Source organism: Rana temporaria, chromosome 4 (assembly GCF_905171775.1).
Source record: "Rana temporaria chromosome 4, aRanTem1.1, whole genome shotgun sequence".
In the NCBI taxonomy this organism is placed as follows: domain Eukaryota; kingdom Metazoa; phylum Chordata; class Amphibia; order Anura; family Ranidae; genus Rana; species Rana temporaria.
In genome coordinates, this window is record NC_053492.1 from 65,412,015 (window position 1) to 65,434,178 (window position 22,164).

At 42.5% G+C, this 22,164-nt stretch overlaps 1 protein-coding gene across 1 annotated transcript in view; it reads right to left on the bottom strand.

Moving 5' to 3' along the window:
* LOC120935624 (cytosolic phospholipase A2 gamma-like) overlaps nucleotides 1–12,618 on the bottom strand; it is a 30,629-nt gene extending 18,011 nt beyond the window's left edge. Inside the window, exons 1-6 of the mRNA XM_040347676.1 lie at nucleotides 12,316–12,618; nucleotides 10,607–10,641; nucleotides 8,699–8,783; nucleotides 4,062–4,207; nucleotides 3,492–3,693; nucleotides 946–1,036 (exon numbers count right to left, since the gene is read on the bottom strand). Coding sequence (XP_040203610.1) covers nucleotides 946–1,036; nucleotides 3,492–3,693; nucleotides 4,062–4,207; nucleotides 8,699–8,783; nucleotides 10,607–10,641; nucleotides 12,316–12,330 — 574 coding nt within the window. The 5' untranslated portion in view covers nucleotides 12,331–12,618. The remainder of the gene's footprint in view (nucleotides 1–945; nucleotides 1,037–3,491; nucleotides 3,694–4,061; nucleotides 4,208–8,698; nucleotides 8,784–10,606; nucleotides 10,642–12,315) is intronic.
* Nucleotides 12,619–22,164: the final 9,546 nt, after the last annotated feature.

Here is a 22,164-nt window from a genome sequence, read left to right on the forward strand (position 1 = left end):
AGAGAACAGAGAGAGACAGAGAGATTTTTTGCAGGTAGATAGAGCAGGCAGGCTAGTCAGTTAATGTTACAGTGTGTAGAGGATATATATACATCCCAGGTGTTGTACATATATTTATACACTGTATAGTTTAGCTAGATCAGTTCTTCCTAATTTACTGGCAGGCAGGTGTTTGTGCTATTTAAAGACGTTTTCACAGGCATACTATAGACACCCAGAAGGTACAATATTTAAAGGAATTTTTCATTTTTTTTTTATTTAAGCATCATTAAAATCACTGCTCCTGAAAAAACAACCGTTTTTAAAACTTTTTTTCCATTGATACAAGACCCGGGTTCTCAAAGACATTTTACGACAATAACTTGCATATTAGGCTTTAAAATGAGCACTTTTGAATTCGAACGTTCGAGTCCCATAGACGTCAATGGGGTTCTAAATGTTCGCGCGAACGTTCGGTCCGTTCGAAGGTTTTGGTGCGAACCGAACGGGGGGGGTGTTCGGCTCATCCCTAGCAGAGAGCACATATGCAGACTTTTGTTTCACCCGTGTCGAAGACAACCCAAAATGCAGCAGGGGTGCCTGTACCATTTTTACCTAGGCAAGTAAGGGGTAAGTGCTGGGCTGCGGCATTAAACAGGAAATAAACCTTTGCAAAAGTAAGGAAGTTGTATGCAATTGTGGAATGGGGAGAAAAGAGGAACCAGGAAGGACATTTTTTATTTTATTGGTGAATGAATGAATGAATGAATGAATGAAAACTTATATGCGAACTTAATCGCCTCTGGGCGAAGGTCTGTTTAAACTACAGCAGAGAAAAGTCAGGTCGCCAGGCTAGCTGTGTGACAGATCTGTATACATTTCAGGACTGGAGAGATAAAAATTTAACCAAGTTCAGTTTTAAGATTTTTGCTACTTTTATTGAAATGTTATATTTGGCACAATCACCTTCTTCTTTTTCAATAGCAGAGTAGACTGGGTATGGGTTTACCCCATTCTCACACCCAACTTTGTGATTCGACAGATTTTTTTCATGTATCTGAAGGAAGAGAACACATGCATAATAAAAAAAAAATAACTGTTTGTAACAGGTAAGTATACTAGGTAGTGTCTTTTTAGGTTAAACTGCTTTTATTAAGATATTGCAACGGGTTGTTCCCGATAATTTAAACAACATAAGCCAATATGGGCATTAATGATAATTCAGAAGTAGGGTTCCTGAAGAAGAACATGACACAAGTCATGGGTGATGAATCAAACTAACAAGCAGGTACAAAAAATAGGTAATAGACAAGCCCACCATCAGAAAAATCATTACAAAACAAAACGTGATAAGGAAAAGACTCAAGACTAAAGGCCAAATGTAGATGATAGCCAAAAGTGTCAGACATTAAATGGAATGTCAGCGGGCACATAACTTTAAGCCAGAACAAAGATTAGATAGTAGTTGGGCATGAAGCTACCATCCAACCATCACAAAACCTACCTCATCAAAGATTACCATTCACGCAAATGTCACCTAAATATGCATGTATATGCCAATAGAGAAGTAAAAAAGGACAGTGAGTGACATTCCTGCCTGGTATTGACTTAAAAATGTGGGAATAGCAATGTGTGTGAAAATCCAAGAGAGTTGAATCTTCTTCTGAGGGCTATCTGGAAATGTTGGGGAGTACGCATAGACACATGCAACTGTCTCTTTATCTGACTGATAATCAAACTGGCTGATAATCTTCTGTCTGGGGACTCCATTTTGAGATATGCTGAGGGGTTGCTGACTCTAATTACCCCTCTAAGTGAGAAGTAAGCAATAACAGGGTATAAAGCAAATGAGAGAGGTAATCATTATCATAGAAAAAAGGGTTCCTTCTCTAGCATCCAACAAACCAATAAGAAGCTGGCTTACACATCTTTGATACTGCTTGTTCTGTCTCCAAAAGGAAATTCATTATGTTTGTTCTCCCTGCAGTATTAAATGTGGCTACTAAATAGAGCCCGGAATAAATGTACTCCATTACAGAAACTAGAAACTGTTTAGCTTCAATAAGAACTCGCATCCCTCATTCTGAAAAAAGGAAACAGGTGCATCCTGGGAGCCCAGACTCCATATGAAGTAGAACTATATGCAAAACTTTTTTTTTTCCATTTTGGAAAGCGTAAGGGAAGGTCATAACCCCTGTCAGTTTATTTTTTGACATTTGAGTCCCCTTTGCTTACTGTCCCATAGCTAAAACAGGAAGTGAGACGAGATCCCTGAAAATTAAGGGAATCCCTGGGGGATTTCCTCCCTATTACTTTGCTGGGGACAACCCAAAATGTTTAATTTTCCTTTACATAATGGTAAACGGGACAAAAGAGAGGGTATATTTCCCTAGCAGGGGCGCATACAGTAACAAATATGGACAGGTATTCTAATCCATCTCCACTCTGTTTAAAACTAAAAAAAAGTTTTGCTTTTAGTTATACTTTAAGGAGACTGTAACTGAGGGAGAGAAAACCAGCCAGGACTAAGGGGAGTCTATTACGCCCATCATTTTTTGACAAGCATGTGATTAGAGCCTCAGGCCCCGTACACACGAGAGGATTTATCTGCGGATACGGTCCACCGGACCGTTTCCGCGGATAAATCCTCTCAAGGATTTGCGACGATTTTGATCCGATGGAGTGTACTCACCATCGGATCGAAATCCGCGCCGAAATCCCATCGCAATGACGTGTCGCGCCGTCGCCGCGATGATGACGCGGCGACGTGCGCGACGCTGTCATATAAGGAATTCCACGCATTCGTCGAATCATTACGACGCATGCGGGGGATTCATTCGGACGGATTGATCCAGTGAGTCTGTACAGACCAGCGGATCAATCCGTTGGGATGGATTCAAGCGGATAGATTTGAAAGCATGTCTTCAAATTTTTATCCGCTTGAAATCCATCCCAGGGGATAAAAATCCGCGGAAACAGATCCGCTGGATTGTACACACCAGGGGATCTATCCGCTGGAGCCGGTCCGCGGATCAATTTCAGCGGATGGATCCTCTCGTGTGTACGGGGCCTGAGGCTCCAATTGCCTGGTTTTCAGTTGTCCTTGGGGCACAGAGCACTGCACCCGAACCCTCCCACTTTTGATATAAACAAATTAATATTTGCCATTGCGTCACTTCCGGTTTCCGGCTTCTCGTCCTAGCCAATTAGGAGAATAAAGATCTGGAGCCCGGAAAGAAGACTGGGAAGCCACAGAGGGGAAGCCACAGAGGTGAGCTGTATCAGGGGAGTCATGACTGTGGTGAATTCAGACCTGGAGGGGTTCATTTGCACCCCCCCAAATTTCTTTAGCACCAGTCGCCACTATCTAAGAATATGCCCCATTAGGGGGCTAAATGCGTCAGCACAGTACATGAGACAAGCAGTGTGCAGCTTTGTGTTTTGTATGCAAGACTAATGATCAACTATGCAAATGTAAATATCCTTCTGGGTACATTATGACTTGTACTTACTTCATTAGTCATCCAGTAAACAACCACATAGGCCCACAAATCAGTCAGTGAGTATACTTCTTCCAAAAATGCCTTCTCTAACTTCTCCCATGACTTGTCCCAGTCCCATTTCGATTTGAGACGATCATATAACTGACTCTCCATTTCTTCCATGCATGAAAAGTCTGACCAATTTTCATTGTTATATAATGATGCCATACACCTGAAAGGTTTGAAGTCGGATGTTTGATGTATTTACTATACAATATTTATATTATTATAAAATGTGTACTTTGATTTGGTTTAATGGGGTTGGGGATGCAGATTACAGGGCTAAAACCCCAAACCTGTTTCACTGACCTGGAAAATCATACAACCAAAGAGGGTCTAAAAAGTCTGCACTCTTGATCTGTATTATTTTAGATCAATGATATAGTGAAACTAGAAGAAAAATGACAGATTTTTATTTTGTATTTATTTGTCTTTATTTTTAAGGGAGTTGAATAGTCTTTATTTGTTTTTGACACCAGAAGCCCCTTGCTTAAAGCCTTCTTGGTGAAAGTTCTAGGTAGGTGCAATGGATGTACTTACCATGTTGATCCAGATGTTCCAGAAACGTATGTAACAACATCTAGAAGCTTCAGTTCAGACAGCTTAGACAGGGTACCCAGAAAAGCATTCATGGCACGTATTCCACCCCCAGACCCCAGCACTGCAATTACAGGGGGATCAAAATTCTACAGAAAAACAAAAATAAGGAACCTCAGTACAGGCTGGTCTAAAATAATACTCTAAAGCAAGAGAAAGTACAAAAGAAGCTTGAGGCAATTGTTCACATGATGCCCTCACCTGTGGTAAGGGTGAATTACTATGCAGGTCCAGTACTAAAAGTACTGTACAGTAAAGTACTGTAGTAAAAAACTATGGGGCAGATTCACAGAGATCGGCGTATCTCTGTGCGGGCGTAACGTATCTATTTACGCTACGCCGCCGCAAGTTTTTCAGGAAAAAGCTTGCCTGTAAAGTTGCGGCGGCGTAGCGTAAATCACCCGGCGGAATTCAAATTCGGCGGGTAGGGGGCATGTTTCATTTAAATGAAGCACGTCCCCGCGCCGAACGAACTGCGCATGTGCCGTCCCTAAAATATCCCAGTGTGCATTGCTCCAAATGACGTCGCAAGGACGTCATTGGTTTCGTCGTGAACGTAAATGACGTCCAGCCCCATTCACGGACGACTTACGCAAACGACGTACATTTTTTAATTTTCGACGCGGAAACGACGGCCATACTTAACATTGGCTGCGCCTCATAGACCCAGGGGCAACTTTACGCCGGGAAAAGCCTAACGTAAACGTCGTAAATTTACTGCGTCGGCCGCGCGTACGTCGGGAATTTGCAGTTAAGATCCGACGGTGTAAGAGACTTACGCCTGTCGGATCTAATGAATATCTATGCGTAACTGATTCTAAGAATCAGTCGCATAGATACGACGGCGCTAGGCAGACATACGACGGCGTATATGGAGATGCGCCGTCCTATCTCTTTTGAGAATCTGGGCCTGTATTTGCAGTACTGTGCAAATGTTTGAGGCAGGTGTGAAGAAATGTTGTAAAGTAAGAATGCTTTAAAAATATATATTTTGATTGTTTATTTTTATCAATTTACAAAATGCAAAGTAAGCAAACAGGAGAAAAATGTAAATTAAAAAGAATATTTGGCGTGACTACCCTTTGGCTTCAAACCAGCAACAGTTCTCGCACACTTTTCACACTTGCACACAAGTCAGGGATTTTGTAGGATTAGAGTCAGGTGTATGGTTAACCAATTATACCACGCAGGTGTTAATGATCATCAATTTCATATGTACAGTAGGCTGAAACACTTTATCTAACTGAAACAGAAACAGCTGCATAGGAGGTTTAAAACTTGGTGCAGAACAACCAAACTCTGCTACTAAGCTGAGGTTGTGGAAGATTCTTTCATATCACAGATCATACACCATGGCAAGACTGAGCCCGGAAACAAGACAAAGTCATGAGAAAGGTCTCTCCCAGGCAAAATTTTCAAAGCAGACTTGGGTTTCAAGATTTGCTGTTCAAGCTCTTTTAAAAAAGCACAAAGAAACGCGCAATGTTGAGGAACATAGACGCAGTGGTCTGCCAAGATAACTTGATGTAGCAGATGACACACCATTCTTACTTCCCTTTGACATCAGAAGATGTCCAGCATCGCCATCAGTACAGAACAAGTGTAAACCAATGGGACCCAGGTACACCCGACTCTGTCTGGAGAAGTCTGGCTAGAAGTGGACTTAACCACTTCCCGACCGCCGCATGTAGATATACGTCGGCAGAATGGCACGTACAGGCACATTGGCGTACCTGTACGTCCCTGCCTAGACGTGGGTCGGGGTTCCGCTTGATGCGGCGGTCGGATTCCCTCGGGGAGCGATCCGGGACGACGGCGCCTATTCGTTTATAGCCGCTCCGTCGCAATCGCTCCCCGGAGCTGAAGAACGGGGAGAGCCGTGTGTAAACACGGCTTCCCCGTGCTTCACTGTGGCACTGCATCGATCGAGTGATCCCTTTTAAAGGGAGACTCGATCGATGACACCAGTCCTACAGCCACACCCCCCTACAGTTGTAAACACACACTAGGTGAACACTAAATCCTACAGCGCCCCCTGTGGTAAACTCCCAAACTGCAACTGTCATTTTCACAATAAACAATGCAATTTAAATGCATTTTTTGCTGTGAAAATGACAATGGTCCCAAAAATGTGTCAAAATTGTCCGAAGTGTCCGCCATAATGTCGCAGTCACGAAAAATATTGTTGATCGCCGCCATTAGTAGTAAAAAAAAAAATTAATAAAAATGCAATAAAACTATCCCCTATTTTGTAAACGCTATACATTTTGCGCAAACCAATCGATAAACGCTTATTGCGATTTTTTTTACCAAAAATAGGTAGAAGAATACGTATCGGCCTAAACTGAGGACATTTTTTTTTTATATATGTTTTTGGGGGATATTTATTATAGCAAAAAGTAAAAAATATTGAATTTTTTTCAAAATTGTCGCTCTATTTTTGTTTATAGCTCAAAAAATAAAAACCGCAGAGGTGATCAAATACCACCAAAAGAAAGCTCTATTTGTGGGGAAAAAAGGACGCCAATTTTGTTTGGGAGCCACGTCGCACGACCGCGCAATTGTCTGTTAAAGCGACGCAGTCCCGAATTGTAAAAACCCCTTGGGTCATGTAGCAGCATATTGGTCCGGTCCTTAAGTGGTTAATGGAGGAATTGCGGCCAAAAAGCCATATGCCCGATATTGAAATAAAACGAAGTGACGACTCAACTAAGCACGAAAACATAGGAACTGTGGTGCAGAAAAATGGCAGCAGGTGCTTTGGACTAATATTTGGCTGGAGCAGGAGGCAGTTTGTTTGCAGTGAAGCATGATCGAGGTTCCTTGCAAGTTTGGGGATGCATTTCTGCAAATGGAGTTTGAGATTCGGTCAGGATCAATGGTGTCCTCAATGCTGAGAAATACAAAAATACAGGCAGATATTTATCCATCATGCCATACCATCAGATAGGCATGTGATTGGCCCCAGATTTTTTCTGCAGCAGGACAACCACAACGACCCCTAACATACAGGCAATGTCATTAAGAACTATATTCAGCATAAAGAAGAACAAGGAGTCCTGGAAGTAATGGTTTGGCCCTCACAGAGCCCTGCCCTCAAAATCATAGAGTATGTCTGTGATTACAGTACATGAAAAGACAGAAGGATTTGAGGCAGCCTAAATTCACATCTGCAGTTGGTTCTCCAAGATGTTTGGAACAACCTACCTGCCGAGTTCCTTCAAAAACTGTGTGCAAGTGTACCTAAAATAACTGATGCTGTTTTGAAGGCAAAGGGTGGTCACACTAAATATTTATTTGATTTGGATTTCTCTTTTGTTCTTTACATTCCATTTTGTTAGATGATTAAAACAAATGAACACTTTAATTTCTGAAAGCATTCTTAATTTACAGAATGTTTTCTCACACCTGCCCAGAACTTTTTCACAGTAGTCTAGGTTTCCCTACATTTGTTCTCTGCTATCCATCCTATCCAACACATTTCAGAAATACCATCTCTTTGGTGTCAAGGAATACAGCCAACTTTCTTGTAAGAATTTTTATTCACAGAGACTATCACATGCAACATCTCAGTTGTACAGTTGTTTAAGGGTGGGGGGCTCTCAAGTAAGGCCTACTCTTATGGCTAAATAGGAGAACCAGTTAGGGATGGTTTTATCTGAGGTGGAATGGAAGAAATGTTTCTTGTTGCCTCACCCTCTTTCTATACCATCGTATTTCTAAAAATGAAGGTAGGAAAAAGTTATTTAAAAACTAGAGTGGTAATCTCTCATCACAAAAAGGACACAACTACTCCTTTATTAACAGAGTGTCTGGATGTCCTTAGTAATACTATGCATATAGAGTTACTGGTGATCTTGGACAATGGAAGGATAGAACGAATGTGTTCAACCAGGTCCTTCGGGGGGCCACAGGATTCTAGGGGACTTTTAACAGAATATTTGAGAATCTATCATAAAAAATCTGTTTAGGGGAAAGTCTGTTGAGATTTTGATTGATTTAAATGCTGGTAGACAATAGAATACAATTCTGTGTGGTTAGTTAAATTTTGATTTATTCCTCGCTGCATCTGTGAAAATTGCAGGCAGACTGGTTCACCTCTCCCAACCACCCTCTCTCCTCCCAACCCCCTTTTTTTGAAAAGACGGTACTTAATTATTAATATTTACCTTAATGCGCTTGCACAGATTAGAGAACAAAAGAAGGGAGGGGGGGGATGAAAAGAAATAGGACAACATGGCCTGTAAGGGGCCCTGGAGACCATTGAGCTCCTTACAGGTGTAATGCAATAAATAAATAAATAAATACAAGAGGGGGGCCAGCCGGGCCTGTAAGGGGCACTGGGAACCATCGGGCCCCTTACAAGTGTAATGCCTGTACCCCCCTGATGGAGGACCTAAAGAAAAAAAGAGTACAGAAAGAGTACAGAAAGCAAATTTCACCTAAGTGGACCAATAAATCAAATTCAGGATCTCTGCTTTAGCAAAAATTTCATTTTCTGACGGTGAAATGTAGTAATTTTGCAGCAAAATAAATAGGCTGAAATAACTTGGATCATTCCCACTGATAAAGACACTTACCTCTGCAGAATCCATGCCCTGGGATACAAGGTTCTTAGTTATTATTCTCTTCCTTGCTTGGACAGATATTTGTTCCCCTTCTGATCTGTTTAGTGTAAATGTAGTGAGTCATGCAAAAAAATCAAATCAAATACAGTATTGCAAACAAAAGTATTTGAAAGCTTTTCCCGACAAAGCGTACTTCTCTTCACAAGGACAATTTTTTCTTTGCCGATACCATTTTCAACATCTTTACTGAAGCAAGAAAAGCATAAGTTGGTATCTGTATGGTTTGAATCACTCAGAGGACCTACCTTGAAACATATTTTTAAAGTGCATGCAAAAGTATTTCTATTGTCTCACACTATTCACAATGCTATCTTGACAATGTATTTATCTGATCACCTGTGTCCACTTAGTACTATACTATGCCTCCTGCTCTATCATATGTGTTTGCCCAGCTGCACGCTCTGCTTTCTGTCCTATTCCCTGTGTCCACCCAGACCAACAGTCCAAGTCATGCCTGCAATGGGATAATCTCTAACATAGGCCTGTGAAAGGGGTTTTATTGTCGCTGGGAGACCAGCCTGGGGGTCCCAATTGGTGAGTTAGCTTTCTGTACACCAAACACTCTCCCTCTCTATACCCTGCCCCATATCTCCTCCCCTTCTACCTCTCCTCTCTCCCCTCTCCCCCCTCCTTCCTTAACCCCTCTTTACCCTCCTCCCTCTTTCTCTCCTCACTTCCTATCTCCAACCCCTCTCTCCTTCCCACCCCCCCCCCCCCCATTCACCCTCTCTTTTTTCACTCTCTCTCTATCAGCCCACCACTACCCCCCCCCCTTTTTTGTGTGCAGAAAAGAACATTTAATTGAAATGTTATTTCTTTTTAATTATCCTTTGTCCTGAGGTTTAAGTGTGTCTGTGAAAGTTTCACTTGTGGTACAGTAATTGGGAATATTTTGTGGGGGTACTGTGGCATATAGGTATGCACTGTATACAGCGACTAGGCTCAGGTTCTGTTTAATCCTGCCTCTTTAAGCCCCTCTTATGCCCTGTACAGTACACATGATCGGATCATCCAATGAAAACGGTCTGATGGACTTTTTCATTAGATATCCGATGAAGCTGACTTTCATCAATCTTGCCTACACACCATCAGTTAAAAAACCGATCGTGTCAGAATGCGGTGACGTAAAACACAACAACGTGCTGAGAAAAATGAAGTTCAATGCTTTCGAGCATCCCCACAAATGATCGTTTTTTTCTATCGGTTTGTTAACCATCAGATAATTTTAAAACAGGTTTTAATTTTTTTCACCGATGGGAAAAAAAACAATGGGGCCCACACACGATCGGTTTGTCTGATGAAAAGGGTCCATCAGACCGAACCGAACCGATCGTGTGTACGCGGCATTACTGTTAGGTTTATGTGCGCTACAGAACTTGTTTTTCTCCTCCATCCTAAGGTAAGGTTCTCAAGGTCTTTCATTATCCTAGTCATGTATACATTTTGTCATGCTGTTTTGACTTTTTAATTGTAAAGCCAGGCAGATTACTTATGTATTCAACAGTGAAACCCTTTAAAATGTGTAAAAAGTCTGTACCACATAAATACTGTAAAGACATCTTTACTTTACAAATAAGAATTCAATGCCTGGTAAAACCTGGTGCAAAACCCAGTTTAAAACTGAATGAGGAAGTCAATTAAAGCTAAAGGTGGGGGTATAAAAGCAATGAGGGAGGGAGAAAAGAAGAAATGAAACAAGATAGGAAACAAGAATAGGGGAATAATGAAAGAGAAAAGAGGAGTAAGAAAGGAAGGAAGACTGGAAGAAAGTATGCATTTTCTATAAATTAATAGTAAGTGATGTACACCTTGTTAATCAAAATAATTAAATAAATCTACATAAAAATAATAGTTACTCACTGTGAAGAGGAGCAGCAGGTAATATCAGGACATTTCTGTAGAGAAATATAAAGACAAGGATGGTGTTTATAAATAATCTCTTGTAAAGCACACACACTAAAACAGTGGTTCTCAACCTCTAGTGCCGTGACCCGTTGATAACATTTCCCAAGTTGTGGGGACCCCTAACAGTAGAATTATTTTCGTAGCGTGGGTTGTCAGCACGCAAGGCAAGAAAAGTAATTTGCGCCCCTAACCCACAGACATTTAGCGCTCCCTGAGTCCTTTTAATGGCAACTATAATCGCAGGTAGTGTCACTCACTAAGTCTCCAGCTTCACTGTGTTTCCGACTTTGTGGTGTATCGTAGCAGTGACACCTATGCCGAAATCAGGAGATAGGGTCTCCTCCAGCCCCTCCCATTTCACATTCCTCACCAGTCAGCTGACCTCTAGTGTTTGCCCCCCAGCCATGCCGTGAACTGAATAGGCACTTGCGAAAAGGCTAAGTGGGTGGCTGCGGGCTCCAGGGATAGCCCTGCTGGGTGGCTCCAAAAAGGCTGGGAGAGTAATGCGGGCTTCAGGAACAGCCCAGGATTTGGTGACCCCTGGCAAATTATCATTTGACCCCCAAGTTGAGAACCACTGCACTAAAAGGACAACATTTAGTTTTTCAGGTAAACTATAAGCCCTCTACTGCCTTGGACCCTCTCGGTAGAGAGCCGTAGCTTGGATTCCATAATTTTCTTGTGAATATAGCTAGGAACACCTTCCAGGTGTTGTTTACAGCATCCTTTTCTGATAAAATGGTTCTGATAGAGAACACTGCACGGATATGGTCATAAGTTAATACCAGATTCCACCAGCAGGGGCTACTGCAGGTGAATTCTTTTTTTTGTTGTAAACTATTTGTCAAATTATTTTGTTAAAGAGGAAGTAAACCCATCTATTTGATAGTTTAAAAAAACAGTTAACATTCCCGGCATGCCGGAAATGCTAGATGTCACATTTGCTTGTGCTCTCAACCAAACTGTCAAACCATCCAATGGCTGGTTTCATAACTGATCACATGTGCAGCATCGTGGCAGTTGCAGATTAAACAGAGGCCAAGATGGCAGCTTCCTTGGCTGAAAACAATAGGAGGGTTTACTTCCACTTTAAGAAACATAATGAAAGCCATAAAAGAATAATAAAAGGTAAAATTGCAAATTAGACCTTGTACATAGTTGTAAATTATTAAAGATAATTACCATCTCAACTCTATGGGAACAAATATCATGTTTTGCCTTTACATATACTTTAAAGGCTTGTTTATATCAATGCATTTTATAAAACTTTTGCTGTCGTTTTTAATTCATTATCATTAACCTTCACTTAAGAGTAAACCATTCATAGATTTTAAAGGGGATTTTGGGGGCTGTTTTTTTTTTTTTTAATAATATACATTTTCAAACTGATGTTTGATTTATTTCATTATTTAATGAAAGATTTGTTTTTCAAATACATATTTAATTCAAACTGTAGTTCACTGTGCCCACTGACTGGAAATCTGATTGTGTAACTGCGGAAATGTAATATTTAGCAAGATGGCAGCATAAGCATGTGTGGTGGTCAGTAGCCCTCGGTTCTAGTGGTGGGTGGCTGTTTTCTGTGTCTACCGGGTGAGTAATGCCCAGACTGTGTTGGACAGGCAGACCCTGATCATTATCAGAGGCAGATATGTGGGACTCACTGTGGGGGTGGACATTCTTGGTGCGACTGCAGCTCTGGATGTACTTTGCCGTGGAATATGTTTGTGACCACTGGATGCCCTGGAGTTTAAAGGAAGATCAAAACAGAAGTCCGGGGAGATGTAGTCCCAGCTGATCTGGAAAGTGACGAGCAGTGCTTTGAATGCGTAACAATTTGACAACTGGGTAGGGAATCAGTGTGGCTACAGGCTGTGGAACTAAGGAAGGAGGAGGAAAGCAGCAGCTGTTATGAGTGAAATAGATAACCAGCGGACTGGATCTTATCCGGAGGTGCCAAATGAAGATATGTGGGTTGGGGGCCAAAATGACAGCCAGTCAAATAAGGCTGATCAGAAGACAGGACAGGATTTGCAAGAGCAGGGAAGGTGGGAGTTGAGATGCGTCAGATCCAGGAATAGAGGGAAAAGCTGGACTGAGAGTCAGGCTCAGATGCCTTGGACCTAAACTTACACCACTGCCAAATGTGTGATGAAGGAAAAGATAGAGGAGCTACTAATGTATATTATGGTGGAAAAACATATGCGTGAATAATTGAAGCTCCACTTAAAGTGATACTATGGGTTCAGTTTTTTTTTTATAACAAAAATGTCATACTTACCTCCACTGTGCAGTTAGTTTTGCACAGAGTGGCCCCAATCCTCCTGTTCTGGGGTCCCACGTCGGCTCTCATGGCTCCTCCCCGCAATAGATAACCCCTCCTCTGGGAACCTCTATCCCAAGGGGGTTACCTTGCGGGTGCACTCCTATGTCATAATGTCCACAGCCGCCCAGTGTATGACTCGGCCCTGCCCCCGGCGGCTGCATCATTGGATTTGATTGACAGCAGCGGGAGCCAATAGCTGCGCTGCTATCAATCTATTCAATGAAGACCCAAGAAGCCGTGGGAAGAGCGACTTGGGATCGCGCCCACGGAAATATGGGGCTCAGGTAAGTAAAACAGGGGCTGGGGGGGCGGACACTGCAAGGTGTTTTTTCCAAATTGGGTCCAAAGTGTCAATATTTCGTGTGGGTGCCATTATTTTCCAGTACTGCCTTAACTCTCTTGGACACAGAGTTCTCCAGAGCTTCACAGATTGCCACTGGAGTCCTCTTCCACTCCTCCACTCCTCCACAGAGCTGGTGGATGTTGGAGACCTTGCGCTCCTCCACCTTCCATTTGACGATGCCCCACAGATGCTCAATAGGGTTTAGGTCTGGAGACATGCTTGGCCAGTCCATCACCTTTACCCTCAGCTTCTTTAGCAAGGCAGTGGTTGTCTTGGAGGTGTGTTTGGTGTCGTTATCATGTTGGAATACTGCCCTGCAGCCAAGTCTCTGAAGGGAGGGGATCATGCTCTGCTTCAGTATGTCACAGTAGATGTTGGCATTCATGGTTCCCTCAATGAACTGTAGCTCCCCAGTGCCTGCAGCACTCAAGCAGTCTCAGACCATGACACAAGTCATATGTGATATGTGCATACACCAAGTAATAAAATACCATATAAATAAAATTATAGGATGAGTATAAAATCCACTTTACATACAAAAAAACATAAAATTGTGCCCCTCCAGTGTATGATGTCAGACACTAAACAAAAAAAGCAAGTTGAAAACGATATAAATGTTCAAAGAAAAATGATTGTGATATTCCAACAAATACGTACAGATCCTCCTTTAACCAAAGAATCCCCTCTGCTAATAGCAGCGACAGAGTGATCCTTTAAAGTTTGAGCAAATAGTGACCACCAGCCACCAATATGGGTGAATTAGCCGCTCACCTCAAAATATGACCTAAGACGGTCAGAAAACACCCTTTTTGTGTATATATATATAGGGCCAGATTCTCATACAGCGGCGTATCTTTGCGCGGGTGTAACGTATCTGATTTACGTTACGCCTACGCAACTTAAACGGGCAAGTGCTGTATTCTCAAAACACTTGCTCCGTAAGTTGCGGCGGCGTAGCGTAAATAGGCCGGCATCAGCCCGCCTAATTCAAATGTGGAACAGGGGCGCGTGTGTTATGTAAAATAACCATGACCCGACGTGATTTACGTTTTTTACGAACGGCGCATGCGCTGTCGGTGGACATATCCCAGTGTGCATTGCTCCAAATACGCCGCAAGGACGTATTGGTTTTGACGTGAACGTAAATTATGTCCAGCCCCATTCACAGACGACTTACGCAAACGACGTAAAATATTCAAAATTCAACGTGGGAACGACGTCCATACTTAACATTGGTACGCCGCATGTACGCCACCATATAGCAGGGGTAACTTTAGCCGGGAAAAGCCTAACGTAAACGGCGTAACTGTACTGCGTCGGCCGGGCGTACGATCGTGAATTTGCGTATCTAGCTGATTTACATATTTCGACGCGTAAATCAGCGTACACGCCCCTAGCGGCCAGTGTAAATATGCAGTTACGATCCGACGGCGTAAGAGACTTACGCCTGTCGGATCTAATAGAAATCTATGCGTAACCGATTCTAAGAATCAGGCGCATCGATACGACGGCACAATTCAGAGATATGACGGCGTATCTGGAGATACGCCGTCGTATCTCCTTTGTGAATCTGGGCCATAGTCTTTAAAGTTATGCATACTTCCACCTGATATGATCTGTCACACCAACGATCCCCCTGCTGGAGCTAGCTGGGTCCACGGCTCATGCTTACAGTTTAACGAAAGACGTCCACAGCGCGGCTCTCAAGTGCCGAGTGGATGTCTTTAGACGTCCTATTGTTGTCATTCCCTGTGCGCGCCGCTGGGGGCGCACAGCGGGGAAACAACGTGCCCGGCGCATCGCTCGGGAGCCAATGCGAGTGCCTGGCGGCCGTGATGTCCACCAGACACCCGCGATCGTCGGTGACAGCAGGTACATGGAGCTCTGTGTGTAAACACAGAGCTCCACGTGCTGTCAGGGAGAAAGGAGACCGATCTGTGTCCCTTTACATAGGGACACAGCATCGGTCACCTCCCCCAGTCAGTCCCCTCCCCCCACACAGTAAGAACACAATGAGGGAATACATTTAACCCCTTCCTCACCCCCTAGTGTTAACCCCTTCACTGCCAGTCACATTTATACAGCAATTAGTGCATTTTTATAGCACTGATCGCTGTATAAATGTGAATGGTCCCAAAATTGTGTCAAAAGTGTCCGATACGTCCGCCGCAATATCGCAGCCATTACTAGTAAAAAAAAAAAAAAAAATCATAAATCTATCCCCTATTTTGTAGGCGCTATAACTTTTGCGCAAACCAATCAATATACGTTTATTGCGATTTTTTTTTAACAAAAATATGTAGAAGAATACGTATCGGCCTAAACCGAGGGAAATTTTTATTTACTTTTTTAAAAAATTGGGATATTATTATAACAAAAAGTTAAAAATATTGTGTTTTTTTCAAAATTTTCTGTTTTTTTGTGTTTATAGCGCAAAAAATAAAAATCGCAGAGGTGATCAAATACCACCAAAAGAAAGCTCTATGTGTGGGGAAAAAATGATAAAAATATAATTTGGGTACAGTGTTGTATGACCGCGCAATTGTCATTCAAAATGCGTCAGCGCTGAAAGCTGAAAATTGGTCTGGGCACGAAGGGGGTTTAAGTGCCCAGTAATGAAGTGGTTAAATACAAATTGTACACTCACATTAGCAAAGATTAAAATCAGCATATACAGGGTATAGACTCGACTGTTAGCCTCCTCACCACCTAATGGGTAACAAAGACACCAGACACTGCCCCCCCGACATGTTGCCTCACTCGTCATGTGACTTCTTTGGGGATATATACAAAAAAATTCTGACCATCCTAGGTCATATTTTAAGGCGAGCAGCCAATTCACTAATTTTAGTGGCTTGTGGTGGCGATTTGCTCAAACAATTTGCGTCCCCTAGGAACATCCTTAGCCAAATTCAACGAGTTTTCTTGTCAGACTTCATGAAGTACATAAATGGACTACACCTATATTAAGGGCATTATTGAACTTTAGTGAAAGCTGCACAGCTTGTTTTTACCCACAGACAACCCTTATCTTGTCAGTTTTCTGAAAAAGGTTAACTATGCCTCTAAGGCCCCGTACACACGACCGGATCTGTCCGCTGGGATTTATTCGTGGATCAGTTCCAGCAGACAAATCCGGTCGTGTGTACGGCCTAGCGGACATTTTTCGGCGGACATTTGTCTAGCCGACCGTTTTTCAAGCGGATAAAAATTTCTTAGCATGCTAAGAAATCTATCCGCTGGAAACCTGTCCGTCGGAGATTTTCGGTCGTCTGTACAGACTCACCGGACACGTCCGTCCGACCGACCGCCATCCCTTGCATGCATCGTACTGATTCGACACATGCGTGGAAGCTTTGAACTTCCAGGGCCGCCCACGTCGCCGCGTCATCGTTGCGGCGACGGCGCGGCCACCCCCCAGCGTATTGTTTACGCGCGGATTTCTGTCTGATGGTGTGTACAACCATCAGACAGAAATCTCCGGGCGGACATTTTTTAGCGGATTATCCGCCTGTGTGTACGGGGCCTAAGGTAGATTTGCAGTGTATACCAGATGTGGAACTCGTGTTGATTAAATGTCACCCCTTTTACCTCCTGAGAAAATTTACATCTGTTATTATTTTTGCCTGATGCAGATTGTACAATTACCGTGCAGTTGGTTTATGAATCCATTAATGCTCAGATGGCAAAAAACCCTGATGGAGTTCATATAATGGAAGGAGATTGTAATGAAGCAGATTTAAGATCAGTACTACCTAGGTATGAACAGCATGTTGATATCCCCAAGGGGAAGTACCTTGTACTGTGTTTCACTAATGTGCACAACAGGTACATGGCTAACTCTTGCCCCACTAGGGGATATTGGAGCATATATGGATTTTTATGGTGCCTACTTACTCACAGGTTATAAGGAAAAAACAGGCCTACAGACAGACGGAAAGTGAAAATCCCACTGCACTGAATGGCACAGGAATCTAACAGGAATGCAGGCCTTGTTCCTGTGCAATTGAGGTATGAACAGGCCTTAGAGGAGTTGTAAAGGAAACATTTTTTTTTTGCTGAAATGACTGTTTACAGGTTATAGAGACATAATAGTTAACTGATTCCTTTTAAAATTGATTACAAGTAGATAAAAATCAATCATATAATGTACCTCTAGTTTCGTTTTTGCATCTAGTTTCGTTTTTGCATGTTATCCTGCCTCTGTGCTAGACAGAGCCATATAGAAGTGATGGTTTGGAAAATGAAACTAGAATCTCCCAGTACTGTAGTCATCTGGAAACAGACAACCAGGAAGTGTCCAGAACAGAGAAGAATTACAGTGACATCAGAGCAAAAACGAACAATGAGTACATGAAACCAGGTGGCCCTGGACCAGATTCAGCCCATTGCTTGCCTTTATCTTGCCCTCAGGGCATTATTTGATCAACTGACTCCAATGATGGTACACCATTCTCCCAATGACACCATCGTTGGCACTATTTTTGCCATTGATACCAACAATGGGGCTTTCTTTCTCCTATTAAAACCAATGATGGTGCATTGTTTATGCCGACTGATGCTGGGGCATTTTCTACACTACTGCCTAAAAAGTTTGGAGACCCCTGGGTTAGAGATAGGAATATCGCCTTTAAATGAGGTAATAATGAGGCTTAGGGGTGACAGGGGGGAGGCTAGGAGTAGGGATTAGGAAGGCTAAGCAAAGGTATAAATTGCGACTAGGGACAGGACTGGGATGTAATAGTGCCAAAACCATGCTGAAGACTAATCAGTCACATGTTATAAAAAAAACAACAGGCTGACATAGGGGAATGTGAGGCTGCTTTACCAGAGGAATTTAACAGATTTTATGCTCATTTTAATCATCTATAAAATTATGTAATTGCTAAGGCTGGCCATAGAATATACAAATTCCTTGTACAATTTTCATTTAGAAAACCAAAACCATATATAATGAGGTCAAACCAAAACACTTTAAATGTGTATGCAGTCAGGCAGGTCATTGTGCTACATAGCTGAAGGTTAATCTAAAGGAAATTGAGTAAGAACATTGTATATTGTATGGCCAGCATAAATTGTCTATTCTACCTGGAGATAAGCCTCTTATGTTCTCTACTCAGTGTTTTTAGGTTTGGTAAGATTAGACAGCCTGGGATCATCAGCCAACCACATTGGTAAAAGCAAAGCAGTCTTTTATTACTTTAAAGGGGAAACAAAACAGCTTGATTGCAGCACAAAACAAAACCAAACAGTCCACAGTCCTGGTATAAAAATCAACTGTTTGGCTCACCGCCTGCAAAACTTGTCCCTTAACAGGGTTACGTCGACGCCTGTCTCAGACGTTGCAAACAAGAGGTTTCCAGTTGCTAAGTAGAAAAGTCATAAACTGTCCCCCAATTTGACTTATCAGTGTGTCCTGCTACACACTCCTATTTAAAGACACCCGCTGACAGCTTCCTGTTCCTCTTTAAGCCTCCCCTGCAGGTGGGTTTGGAGGTTCTTTCCCACCCAAAGTCTCTCTGAGCTTCTGAATTCATTGTTGTCCCAAATGAGAACTTACCAATCCTAAGAGCATTGTAGATCAGTCTTCTCTTCTCCAACTGGACCACCCTGGCCCCCCCCCCCCCCCGCCCTGCATGGGTGAGAACCAGGGCTCAAGTCCTGCGGGAACGCGTGGGAACGGAGTTCCTGCACCTTTTTTTTTTACAGCAGGAGCTCAGTTCCCTTTGCAGGACTAGAGCAGCCGAGAGCAGCCGAGCCAATCCTTCACTAAGCGGCGATGCCCAGCTCGAGTCACTGTCAGGGGCAGACGAACCTTAGTAATCCTTTATGTTACTTTGCGCTTCATGTATATGGATTCATCAGGTAGTGTGCGTGTATTCCGTCACTTCCTCAATTCCACAATGTCTCCTGGGAGCTCTTGTCATTGTTCCCAGGAGACATTGCGGAGGTCTGCCGCGAGTTATCGCGGGATTTAGAAAGAACTTGCTTAAAAAAAAAAAAAAAAATGTTTTAGTAATTATGCATATGAGTGTATCATTTTATTTTTTGGTGGGGGAGTGGATCTTGGGTGGGAGTTCCCACACTTTTTTCCCCAGGACTTGACCCCTGGTGAGAACCCCCTGAATACTCAAAAATTGCCATCCAGTTCCCCCCCCCCCCCTCCCTTAAAAGCGCCATAATCCAAATAATGAGGAAACATATCTCCCATTCAGGATCCATTCCTGGTGTCATGTACAGTTTGTTAATGGTTAATGAGAGGAAATCTGCAGGGCCAGGGATTATTTTAAAGAATTGTGCCTATCAATTGCTAGATTTCCTTGAGGACGGCTTTAATATTTCCTTAGAACAGGAGGTGGTGCCTTCTTCCTTGTAATCATCAATAATTGTTCCAATCCAAAAGAAGTCCAGTATTTCCTGCCTTACAGGTTACTGTCCGTGGCTTCAACTCCCATTGTAATAAAATGCTTTGAGAAGTTAATTTTAAACTGTATTAAACAATGTTTTACACCAGGGATGGATAATTATCAATTTGCTTTTAGGAAAAATTGATCCATGGAGGATGTTCTTGCATTGTGCATTGGCATTACATTCTTTATTAGCTCACTTGGAAAATAAAAATAGTTCCGCCTGCGTGCTTTTTATTGATTATAGTTATGTGTTCAATACAATTTAACATATACATAGTATATATTTACTTATTATATTACAGACTATAAAATCCAAGACAAGATGTTTTGTTTAGGTTATTGTGGGTACTGCACATCCTACTGTTTTAAAGAATAAGTCCTTACATGATAATAACTATACATACTACAATCACTCACCCCCTTGTTTGGTAGAAATGTTGCTCTAACACCACTGAACTTCCATAAAACCAGAAAAATAAAAAAAATTGCACCAAAACCCAAATGCAGCAGAGAGACTCCGGGACACATTTCGAAACACTTGTGTCTGTCTAGATGCAGAGACAAATGGCTTTGCTAATAATAGGCCGATGACAGAAGCGTGGTCATGCAGTTAGAGTGACAATTATTAGGCTTTTATGTCTTTTATTATCTTGTCAACTAAACAAACTTAAGAGCATTTGTAAACCTCATAACTTGTGACTAAAAAGTATTTATACCATGATAATAAAAATAAAAAAAAATCAATGAAAGTTTATTTTGTCAACAGAATTTCTTTGACTCTGTATTCTGTGCAACCAGCGTGGTATTATTTAGGAGTGTATTTAAAGAAAAATCACATATCGTATTTATCTACGTATACCGCGCACTTTTTTGCCCTTAAAATCAGGGCAAAATCGTGGGTGCACGATATACGCCGATACTCGCTTCCCGCGCTGTGTTTGAATCCGCCGCCGACATATACCGAGCGCAGTACACTCGGCCAGGCTCGGCTCCCCTCACGGTTATGCGAGAGGAGCCGAGCGTGGCTGAGCGTGCCCGAGTGTACTGCACTCGGTATATGTCGGCGGCGACGTTCAAACACAGCGCAGGAAGCGGGGAGGACTCAGAGACAGCGCGGGAGACGGGGAGAGGACACCACCCTGATCTGTGATCAGCTGTCTCTCGCTATAGTGCAGTCGGGAAGAGCTCAAAGCAGAAATAAGCCTAGGCAATTTTGTTTCATGAACTTCATGACATAACCAAAAACTTACATTTATTTATTTTGTGATTATATGTGATAGACCAACACAAAGTGGCACATAATTGAAAAGTGAAAGGAAAATTATAAATAGTTTTTTACAAATAAATATCTGCAAAGTCTGGCATGCATTTTTTATTCAGCTCCCCTGAGTCAATACTTTGTATACCCTCTTTTCGCTGAAATTACATCTGCATGTCTTTTTGGGGATGTCTCTACCAGCTTTGCAAATCTAGAGAGTGACATTTTTTGCCCATTCTTCTTTGCAGAATGGCTCAAGCTCTGTCAGATTGGATGGAGAGTGTCTGTGATCAGCAATTTTCCTGTCTTGCCACAGATTCTTAATAGGATTTAGGCCTGGACATTGACTGGGCCATTCTAACACATAAATATGTTTTGATCTAAACCATTCCATTGTAGCTCTGGCTGTATGTTTAGGGTCGTTGTCCTGCTAAAGGTGAAGCTCCACACCAGTCTCAAGTCTTTTGCAGACTCTAATAGGTTTTCCCCTAAGATTACTCTATATTTGGCTCCATTATCTTCCTATCAACTCTGACCAGCTTCCCTGTCCCTGCTGAAGAAAAGCATCCCCACAACATGATGCTGCCACCACCATGTTTCACAGTGGGGATGGTGTGTTCAGGGTAATGTGCAGTGTTAGTTTTCCGTCACACATAGCATTTTGTTTTTTGGACAAAAAGTTACATTTTGGTCTCATCTGACCAGAGCACCTTCTTCCACATGTTTGCTGTGTCCCCCACATGGCTTCTCGCAAACTGCAAATGGGACTTCTTATGGCTTTCTTTCAACAATGAGTTTCTTCTTGCCGCTCTTCCAAAAAGCCCAGATTTGTGGAGTGCACGACTAATAGTTGTCCCGTGGACAGATTCCCCCACCTGAGTTGTGAATCTTTGCACTTCCCCCAGAGTGACCATGGGCTGGACCTCTTGGCTGCTTCTCTGATTAATGCTCTCCTTGCCCAGCCTGTCAGTTTAGGTGGACGGCCAAGTCTTGGTAGTTTTGCAGTTGTTCCATACTTTCCATTTTCAGATGATGTATTGAACAGTGTTCTGTGAGATGTTCAAAGCTTGGGATATTTGTTTATAGCCTAACCCTGCTTTAAAACTTCCCCACAACGTTATCCCTGACCTGTCTGGTGTGTTCCTTGGCCTTCATTATGCTGTTTGTTCACTAAGG